The sequence below is a fragment of the Nerophis lumbriciformis genome, linkage group LG32 (assembly GCF_033978685.3).
Source record: "Nerophis lumbriciformis linkage group LG32, RoL_Nlum_v2.1, whole genome shotgun sequence".
Classification (NCBI taxonomy): domain Eukaryota; kingdom Metazoa; phylum Chordata; class Actinopteri; order Syngnathiformes; family Syngnathidae; genus Nerophis; species Nerophis lumbriciformis.
In genome coordinates this window covers 13,320,533-13,331,866 of record NC_084579.2, presented here as the reverse complement: position 1 = coordinate 13,331,866, position 11,334 = coordinate 13,320,533, and the positions used below count along the sequence as shown (strand labels likewise).

General features: G+C 39.6%; 1 protein-coding gene across 3 annotated transcripts in view; it reads left to right on the top strand.

Moving 5' to 3' along the window:
• The first annotated feature begins 1,118 nt into the window (after positions 1-1,118).
• The window catches only part of LOC133574994 (mediator of RNA polymerase II transcription subunit 13-like), a 288,172-nt gene continuing 277,956 nt past the window's right edge, over positions 1,119-11,334 (top strand). For all 3 annotated transcript variants that reach the window (XM_061927429.2, XM_061927428.1, XM_061927427.1), the window contains exon 1: positions 1,119-2,220. In XM_061927429.2, the coding sequence (XP_061783413.1) occupies positions 2,149-2,220 (72 nt within the window). In that variant the 5' untranslated portion in view covers positions 1,119-2,148. The remainder of the gene's footprint in view (positions 2,221-11,334) is intronic.

The window sequence follows — 11,334 nt, the reverse complement described above, 5'->3', positions numbered from 1 at the left end:
AAATCTTAAGGATATAATATAACTTGGCTTCTGAGAGCTTCAAAATGTAATGAATAAAATGCTAAAGTTGTTGATAAACAAGCAATTATTTTAATAATTAAATATGGTCATTTTAAATGAATTATTATGATAATTTAAAATTAATTATTTCATATATGTTTATTTTAATGTATAATTCTATGGCTGGATGTAATAAGAGGTCAGAAAAAATACAAATAAAAACACAATTAATTTTGATGTTTTTAGCAAAATATAGTAAAAATGTATTTAGTTTTTTTTGTAATTAATAAATATATTTATTTTTAGGTAAGATAAACATAATAATACAATGTGTCTCTAGTCTGGATGATTTAGTTCTTGTCACCCTGTTGTCCTCCTGTCATAAAAAAAAAGGATGTCCTCACTCAGGTCCGCATGGAGCTGGAGGGGGCGTGGCCTCCAGCTCCGGCTGAAAATCGGGAGATTTTAGGGAGAATATTTGTCCCGGGAGGTTTTCGGGAGAGGCGTTGAATTTCGGGAGTCTCCTGGAAAATTCAGGAGGGTTGGCAAGTATGATGATACTACAAATTTGGGTATCAATCTGATACCAAGTAGTTACAGGATCATACGTTGGTCATATTCAAAGTCCTCATGTGTCCAGGGACATATTTCCTGAGTTTATAAAAAATAATATACTTTTTTTTTTTTAAATTATTATAATTACTGGTTTGCAAAAAAATATTTTTAACCCAATTTGGTGAAATTACATCATCTCCCACGGCACACCATACTGTATCTCACGGCACGGTGGTTGAAAAACCACTGGCTCTAACGTGCATTATGTAAACATATGGATGCAGAATATTAATAATATAATGGAGTCGGTAATGGGCGCAGGCGAGATGTGTGCACACTTCGAGCGGAGGGGGGGAGTGGGTGTCTTGTTGCACGACGACCGCCATTACAATGCGTGTGTGTTGGGGGGGGGGAGAAAGAGAGAGAGAGAGAGAGAGAGAGAGAGAGGTTGTCTTTGCGTGTGCGCGCGCACACCCCATTCCACCACTTCTTATATTTACCAACCTCAATGACATGAGCACACAGCGCCGAATCCACGCAAAGCTGCACGGAACTGCATATCGCCTTTGTGCGAGAAATCGGTGCACGCTCTCTCTCTCTCTCTCTCTTTCTCTTTCTCTCTCTCTCTCTGTCTCGCTCGGCTTCCATGCATGTGTGCGACCGCAAGAGGACGTGTCGTAATCATACAAAACTGAAAGGAAGGAAGGATTTTTTTCACACACTCACACAGAAGCCTGCTTGTGGCGTCCCTCCTCCTCCTCCTCCTCCTCCTCCTCCGCCTCCTACCTCCTCCTCCTGCTCCTGTGGGGAGTAAAAAAGAGAAGACTTCTATCTCCTCCGATCGTGGATTCTCTGCTCGCGCCGCCACGCCACGAAAGGAATTAGGATTGTTTTTTTGTTTTTTTGTCGGTAAAGGGGGGGAGGCGTGGAAGAAAAAAAATCCTGAAAGCAACAGAGAGATTAAAAAAAAACAAAAAACAACATACATTCCTGGCTGGGTTACATTGTGCGGCTGTGCTAAGAAAGGCGGCTATTAATAGCTCCGTGCAATTTCTCGTAAACTACAGCAAGTACTGCATGGGATTGTGAGAGACAATCGCACGCGTGGAATACCCCACTTTGTTTCCGAGCGTGGAAGAAGTTTGGAGTTTTTTTGTTGTGTGTTTTTTTTTTTTTTTTTTTTTTAAATCGCGCGTGTGTGTGGATTTTGCAGCCATGGATTATTATTATGATTATCATTATGATCTTCATCTCAGGCTGATCTTCTCTAAATGGCGTGGATGTGTCCGCCTGACCTGGATTGGGATCGCGTTTTGATCCCCGCGTGGATTTATTCTCACATTGCATTCGATCATGGGCTCATTCTTCACTCTGAATACGCCCATTTGCTACTAAAAGGCAGCCTTTCTCCGATTTGTCTGGACCTCTGGTGAGGTTTCTAGCCTACCTTTTGTGTGTATTCTGCGTGCGTGTGTGTGTGTGTGTGTGTGGAGTGGACCCACTCCGGACGGACGGGACCCCCTTTATTTGGCGTGGGGTGTTGATATAGGATTTGGACATGCCTAACGCTGAGGAGCCAAAACTGGGACCATTATGACGACAACGACGAACTGGGTGGCTAACGGGGCAAGCCTTGAGGACTGCCACTCCAACATCTTCTCTCTGGTAGGACACCCTTCCTCTATATCTTAATTTTTTTTAAAACAACAACAACAGCATATATTGCTTTTATGGTAATTTTCAATACAGAACATTTATTCCATTTTAATAATCTTTTAAATAATAAAAAAAAGCTTTTGTTTTGTATTTGTGTTGTTTTAAGTGAATTCTTATCTAATAAAACATACCATAATGTATATATTTGTATTTAAAAAAAAAGTTTTTTTAATTGTCATTCTTTTTCAATCAATGCACACATTTAAATCATTTGAGATCGGACAGCATGGTGCACTGGGGTTGACGCTTCCCCTTAACAGATCCCTGGTACCACAAAAACAGACATGGCTTTTCTGTAAATTAGTGGGTTATGTTTTTATAAACAATTCTGACACCTTACATCATGGTGTCTTGGTGGTGTCCCTTCCATTTATAGGCCTACCGTACTGTAAAAAAACCTAGCTACAAGCCGGCAAAACTGAAGAAAACCAAACATGGCTTTGACGTTATAGCTCATGTTTTGTTTTTGTGTGTACAATACGGAATGTTGTGATGCACACTACACAAATACCTGGGAGTGTCCCTTCCCCTTCATGGGTTCCCTGGTACCACAACAAACTAAGTTACAGCCCGGCAAAACCTGACAAAAACAGCTTTGATGTAAATAAGTGTGTTAAGTTTTTATAAACAATTCTGAAGAAATTGACATCTTACGTCATGGTGTCTTGGGGGTGTCCCTTCCATTTGTAGGCCTACCGTATTGTAAAAAAAACTAGCTACAAACCGGCAAAACTGAAGAAAAACCAAACATGGCTTTGATGTTATAGCTTGTGTTTTTTTTTTCTGTGTACAATATGGAATGTTGTGATGCACACTACACAAATACCTGGGAATGTCCCTTCCCCTTCATGGGTTCCCTGGTTCCACAAAAACTAAGGTACAGCCCGGCAAAACCTGACAAAAACAGACATGGTTTTGATGTAAATAAGTGTGTTAAGTTTTTATAAACAATTCTGAAGAAATTGACATCTTACATCATGGTGTCTTGGGGGTGTCTCCTCCATTTGTAGGCTTACCGTACTGCAAAAAAACTAGCTATAAGCCGGCAAAACTGAAAAAACAAACAAACATGGCTTTGATGTTATAGCTAGCGTTTTGTTTTTGTGTGTACAATACGGAATGTTGTGATGCACACTACACAAATACCTGTACAGCCCGGCAAAACCTGACAAAAACAGACATGGCTTTCATGTAAATAAGTGTGTTAAGTTTTTATAAACAAATCTGAAGAAATTGCAACTTTACATCATGGTGTCTTGGGGGTGTCCCTTCCATTTGTAGGCCTACCTACTGCAAAAAAAACTAGCTACAAGCCGGCAAAACAATTCAAATTAATTAGACACCTTACATATTGATGTCCTGGGGGTGTACCTGCCATTTGTAGGCCCCCAATTCTGCAAAAGTCAGCTACAACCCCAGAAAACTGAAGAAAACAGGCATGGCTTTGATACTGTGTATTGCTTGTGCTTTGTTTTCGTGTATACGATACAGAATATTTTGACGCACACTACACAAATACCTTACATCGTGATGTCTTGGGGTGTCCCATCTGTGAGCAAAAAGAAACCTCAGCTACAACCCAAGAAAACTGCAGAAAAAGGACACGGTTTTGATATTATTGCTCATGCTCTGTTTTTGTGTGTACAATCCAGAATATTTTGAGGCAGACCACACAAACCCCTTACATCTTGATGTCTTGGGGTGCCCCCTCTATTACTGACAAATACTCAAGCTACAACCCTTAAAAACTGAAGAAAACAGAAATACCTTTGATATTTTTGCTTGTGCTTTGTTTTTGTGGCTACAATACAGAATACTTTGACGCACACTACACAAATACCTTACATCATGTTGTCTTGGGGTGTCCCCTCTGTTTGTAAGCCCCCAGTATTGGAAAAAACCCTCAGCTACAACCCTAGAAAATTGAAGAAAAAAGACACGGTTTTGATATTATTGCTCATGCTCTGTTTTTGTGTGTACAATCCAGAATATTTTGAGGCAGACCACACAAACCCCTTGCATCTTGATGTCTTGGGGTGCCCCCTCTATTACTGAAAAATACTCAAGCTACAACCCTTAAAAACTGAAAAAAACAGAAATACCTTTGATATTTTTGCTTGTGCTTTGTTTTTGTGGCTACAATACAGAATACTTTTGACACACACTACACAAATACCTTACATCATGTTGTCTTGGGGTGTCCCCTCTGTTTGTAAGCCCCCAGTATTGGAAATAAACCTCAGCTACAACCCTAGAAAACTGAAGAAAAAAGACACGGTTTTGATATTATTGCTCATGCTCTGTTTTTGTGTGTACAATCCAGAATATTTTGAGGCAGACCACACAAACCCCTTACGTCTTGATGTCTTGGGGTGCCCCCTCTATTACTGAAAAATACTCAATCTACAAACCTTAAAAACTGAAGAAAACAGACATGCCTTTGCTATTTTTGCTTGTGCTTTGTTTTCATGTATACAATTCAGAATACGATGACGCACACTACACAAATATCATACATCATGGTATCTTGGGGTGTCCCCTCTGTTTGTAAGCCCCCAGTATTGGAAAAAAACCTCAGCTACAACCCTAAAAAACTGAAGAAAAAAGACACGGTTTTGATATTATTGCTAGTGCTCTGTTTTTGTGTGTACAATCCATCATATTTTGAGGCAGACTACACAAACCCCTTACATCTTGATGTCTTGGGGTGTCCCCTCTATTACTGAAAGATACTCTTACCCTTAAAAAACAGAAAAAACATACATGCTGTTGATATTTTTGCTTGTGCTTTGTTTTTGTGTACCGTATACAATACAGAATATTTTGAAGCACACTAAACAAATACCTGACATCATGGTGTCATGGGGTGTCCCCTCTATTTCTATGCCCTGCGTACTGCAAAAAACTCAAGCTACAACCCTCAGAAACTGAAGAGAACAGACATTGCTTTGATATTATTATTGCCTGTGCTTTGTTTTTATTTTGTATATTATACAGAATATGTTGATGAAATTAAAATAACATCATAGTGTCTTGGGTGTGCCCTTCTATTGTAGGTACCCAGTACTGCGAAACACTCAGCTACAACCCTGCAAAACTGAAAAAAACAGACATGGCTTTAATATTATTATTGTTTTTGTTTTTGTGTATACCACATATTTTGATGCACATTACACAAATACCTTACACATGATGTATTGGGGGTGTCCCCTCTATTAGTGTGACCCCGGTATCGCAAACATACTCAACTATGGGGGGTTACCCACATATGTGGTCCTCTCCAAGGTTTCTCATAGTCATTCTCATCGACGTCCCACTGGATTGTGAGTTTTTCCTTGCCCTTATGTGGGCGCTGAACCGCGGATGTCGTTGTGGCTTGTGCAGCCCTTTGAGATACTTGTGATTTAGGGCTATATAAATAAACATTGATTGATTGATTGATTGAACTACAAAACTGAAGAAGACATGGCTTTGATGTTTTTGCTTGGGCTTTGTTTCTGTACATACAATACAACATATTTTGATGCACACAACACAAATCAAAATACTCCGACACCTTACACATTGGTGTCTTAGGGGTGTCCCTTCCTTTAATGGCCCCCTTGTACTGCAAATAATCTCTAACCATGCAAAACACTGACAATGTATGATAGTTAGGTACACCTTCACAATGGTTATAGAACTGTATTGCATCATACCCAGGGGTGTTGTTGATATTTTGCATACCTTGTTACAATCTATCAAAAACACCCCTAAGTAACAACACACTGTATTTGTTTGAATAGAATCATGTTCTCTCCGGCAACTATTATTTGTATTTATTTAGAAAAATATTTACTGTACTCCAAGATCTTCATCAATAAATTATCCTTTACACTAGGGAAGAAGAAAAAAAGAGCGTGCAAAGTTAAAAGCAGTTGTAGCGGAGCAAAAACAACCCCGTTAATGATGCAAATGCACTTGTTTAAGCAGCTTTCTTTGCAGGTAAGCACTATTTAAGCACACATAGTCTCGCATCACTCCCCTCCCTTTAAATAATCATTTCACCGCACAATGTGGAGTGGCGCCTGCCTCTGTCAAATATTTCTCCCAGGCATAATGATTTCCTCATCTTCAATATTGTAATGTGTCAAGCTACACAAACGGCTTACCAGCTCATAAATCAGAGAGGATTGTGGGAGCCGAGGAGCAGTCAAAAGCTTTTCACTCCTCCTCCTCCTCCTACTCTCTCCTCCCATCAACCTTTCAGATAAAAGCTGATAAAATGTTAATGTTGCCCTCAGTAAGATTGGCTGATAACAATTTTGACAGGCAGCGCCACGCACGGTGGGGGGGCACGTTAGCCGGGTACTGGATAGGGCTTCATTTTGGGTGAAATGTGTGCGATTTTGGCAGAACGTAATTCAGGTGGTGGGTGTGATGTATTTTTTTTTTTGGAGAGAAAGAAGCAGCGTGCTAACTGTCCTGCTCCCTGGGGGCAGCCAAGTGGAAAGGCATGCAGTAGACTGGAGTCCAGACAACAACACTGAGGTCCCGAGGGCTTTTTTTTGTTGTTTTTTCTTTTTCTGGGTGATCGTGCAAACCTGCAAGTCACAACCAAGCTGAAATTACGCAATGCATATAGGAGCAGATGAGACATAAGTCAATTAACCGGACGAGAAATGAAAATGAAGTCACTAAGTTTGCCAGCTTCGATAACCGCCATGTGCATGAGTTGTTACGGGTTACCAGAGCGATCACTGTTTTGTGAAGTGAAGTGAATTATTTTTATATAGCGCTTTTTTTCTAGTGACTCAAAGCGCTTTTACATAGTGAAACCCAATATCTAAGTTACATTTAAAATGTAGATATTTCAGCCTCCTGCGATAACAATTGATATCACAACATATTATTTGGTATATAAATGATAATAGTGTCAGTACGTGGACTATGGCGGCGCAAATTACTGCGCCGCCATAGTCAATGCCAAGCCACGTGTTACAACAGCGTGGCTTCATATTAAAAGGGTGCGTGTACTAGACTGGCCTGCCTGTAATCCAGACCTGTCTCCCATTGAAAATGTGTGGCGCATTATGAAGCGTAAAATACCACAAAGGACTGTTGAACAACTTAAGCTGTACATCAAGCAAGAATGGGAAGTAATTCCACCTGAAAAGCTTCAAAAATTGGTCTCCTCAGTTCCCAAACATTTCTGAGTGTTGTTAAAAGGAAAGGCAATGTAACACAGTGGTAAAAATGCCCCTGTGCCAACTTTTTTGAAATGTGTTGTTAAATTCTAAGTTAATGTTTATTTGCAAAAAAATAAATGAGGTTTCTCAGTTCTAACATTAAATAGCTTGTCTTTGCAGTCTATTCAATTGAATATAGGTTGAAAAGGATTTGCAAATCATTGTATTCTGTTTTTATTTTCGAATTACACATTGTGCCAACTTCACTGGTTTTGGGTTTTGTAAAAAAACATTCTAAAACGCTTAGAAATTAAAATTTAAAAATAAAAATAATATGGCTCTTATGAAGCCAGAACATTTGATGTTTCATCTGCCGGGAAAATATATTCTGTGGCTCTTTATTTAGTCATTTAAAAAAAATACAACCTGGTTAAAATATTTAGTCTATGTACAGTTTGTATGTGTACTTTTTGAGCACATTAAACAATATCACAATAAAAATGATAACCATGATCATTATGGTCACAATAACTTTATTTAACCTATTTTATTTATTGTTTTGGTTGTGTATTTTTAGGTTCCGCCACCCCAAAACTTTGCTTACAGAGTATATTTTATTTTCTAACTTGGCATTTACAAGTTCACATTCCAATTACAATGTTTAAATATATGATAAATACAAGTTTATTGCATTTGAAAGAGTATCCTTGCATTATTATTATTATGTATTATAGATCTAAACATTTTTTACTGGCAATAATATTGTTTATCGGCAATAATTTGCAGGTGAATATATCGTTGAGCAAAATGTGTTATTGGCACAGGCCTAGTAATGCATTTGAATTTGGGACTACCAGGTCAAGAATGAATGAGTAGGAGGATTAGTCACGACCCATCCCAAAGACAGGAACAGTCAGGATGAAATAGGTCTAACTATGTTTTGAATTCCTTAGCTGTGACTTACCAATGTGGTGATAGCATCTCTGAAGGCTTCTCCCTCATGACACAGCGCTGGTTCACTCTTCGCATGACTGGACACCCCTGCAATATCTAATATACAAGACATGCCTTTAAAAAGTTAACTGGGGTGTTGGTTTTTGTGTGTGGGCGGGCAGCAGTTTCTGCAATCAGCAGCGTACACTCTGACAAGAAGGAGGTAAAGAATAACAGAAAACTACAGAAAAGCCGTTTACACTACAAACAAGCAAATATTTATTTTTTCTGTTTTGTACGACAAAATTAGGGACTTTAAAAAAGGCCGCGCTGAAAGTGAATGGGTTCTTGGACTAATACAGGAATTCTCAGGGAGTGACTGTCACATTATAAACATAACTGCACAGGCTTGTACTAAATACTAGAGATGTCCGATGCTTTTTTGCCGATATCCGATATTGTCCAACTCTTAATTACCGATTCCGATATCAACCGATACCGATATACCTGTATACAGTCGTGAAATTAACACATTATTATGCCTAATTGTGTTGTGATGCCCCGCTGGATGCATTAAACAATGTAACAAGGTTTTCCAAAATAAATCAACTCAAGTTATGGAAAAAAATGCCAACATGGCACTGCCATATTTATTATTGAAGTCGCAAAGTGCATTCTTTTTTTTAACATGCCTCAAAACAGCAGCTTGGAATTTGGGACATGCTCTCCCTGAGAGAGCAAAAGGAGGTTGAGGTGGGTGGGTTTGGGGGTAGCGGGGGGTGTATATTGTAGCGTCCCGGAAGAGTTAGTGCTGCAAAGGGTTCTGGGTATTTGTTCTGTTGTGTTACGGTGCGGATGTTCTCCCGAAATGTGTTTGTCATTCTTGTTTGGTGTGGGTTCACAGTGTGGCGCATATTTGTAACAGTGTTAAAGTTGTTTATACGGCCACCCTCAGTGTGACCTGTATGGCTGTTGACCAAGTAATTAAATTGTGTTTGTGAAAAGCCGTAGATATTATGTGACTGGGCCGGCACGCAAAGGCAGTGCCTTTAAGGCACGCCCCCAATATTGTTGTCTGGGTGGAAATCGGGAGAAATTCGGGAGAATGGTTGCCCCGGGAGATTTTCGGGAGGGGCACTGAAATTCGTGAGTCTCCCGGGAAAATCGGGAGGGTTGGCAAGTATGACTGGGAGACGCAACTGCTCTGTACTTCTCCCAGCGTCCGTGTACCACTCCGTACAGCGGCGTTTTAAAAAGTCATAGATTTTACTTTTTGAAACCGATACCGATAATTTCCGATATTACATTTTAAAGCATTTATCGGCCGATAATATCGGCAGTCCGATATTAATGGACATCTCTATTTTCAACCCAAATAGGTGAAATTACATAATCTCCCACGGCACACCAGACTGTATCTCACGGCACACCAGTGTGAAAAACACTGCTCTAGGGATGTAACCTTACATGGTTCGTGTGTGTTCATCATTGTTGGGTTGGTTACAGAAAACCAGTAACTAGTTACAGTTACTAGTTACTTGATTTCAAAAGTAACTCACTTGCCAACTCAGTTACTTACACCAAAAATAATGAGTTACTGTGAAAAGTAACTATTTAGTTAGGACACATTTCACCACACCTAGTGTGTGTGTGACAATCATTGGTACTTTAACTTAACTTTAACTTCTTTTTTCCCCCTTTTTTTTAAAGGCTCCCATTAATGCCCTTTTAGCCTTCATTTCAGTACTGTTATTGCACTGGAGAATAATACAATCTGTTGATCAACTTGACATGCATTTGCATCACTGAACTCAGAAAGCAATGTGGTCTACATACAACACACATAGACAAAGATATGTTTCAAAGGGCCAATTTATTTCAGGCCAGAACAAATTGACAAAACTATTTTAAATAGCTGCAACATAATGGCACTTTAACTTTAACTTTAAGTCGATAGGATATTTGATCCAAGACACAACTTACATTTAACTAAAATGTTATTTTCTTTGTGCTTGACAAAAGAAAAGTAGTGAGAATGTCTCCATGTTAAGAAACTCGACTTCTGGTTTCACCATGATGTCTTGTTAGTTGTTATGATTGTAGCGTATGTGTGTGTGTGTGTGGCCCTTTAAGATATGACAGCATGTGAGGTGAGTGATGTCAGTGAGTGAGTGGGCGAGAGAGGTGAGGGAACGGCGACAGTGAGTGCGTGCAGGTGCTCTAGCTTGGTGGATGGCTGCGTCCAATAAAGTCACAAAGTTGCAACAAACCGCTGGCCTCGTCATTCATCCTTAGCTGTAAAGACCCTCTTCCGGGTAAAGTGAAAGTTGTTAGCCCCGAAGTACATAGGCCCTGGAGGAACACCGCAGCACTCCAATAAAACACACTCAGATTTTCTGTTTCTAGCCGATACTACATACAAAATAACGTAAAATAACGCAGTAACGCATCATGTAATAACGGTAACTGAGTTACTGAATATAAAAAATAACGGGTTAGATTACTAGTTACCGCCGAAACTAACAGCGTTACAGTAACGCGTTAGTCCCAACACTGGTGTTCATATTAGACGTAATCTAATATGAAACGTGGAATTTGACATAATGTGACTGAAATGCTGTCATCGTGAGGAGAAGGAACATTTGTTCGGGGAAAATCGTGTTTACCTCCTCAAAAACTTTTCACTCACCTCCATGGAGCCTTTCCAACACTCAGACTTCGAAGTGGCCACCTCACACAACAGGTGTGCAAAACTGCGAAACACATTTCTTACTTCAAAGAGTTGAACAGTTGCCAAGTGACTTCTACGTGTCAGGTGGTATGCTTTTCTTCAAGCTTTATGACTACTTGACGCCCAAAAGCAGAGTGAAAAGCACAGAAAAACACGATGCTAATAATGCTAATGCTAACTATCTTTCTAAAATCCCAGCTCAAAGCGACTGTCAAGCATTTGGAGACATTT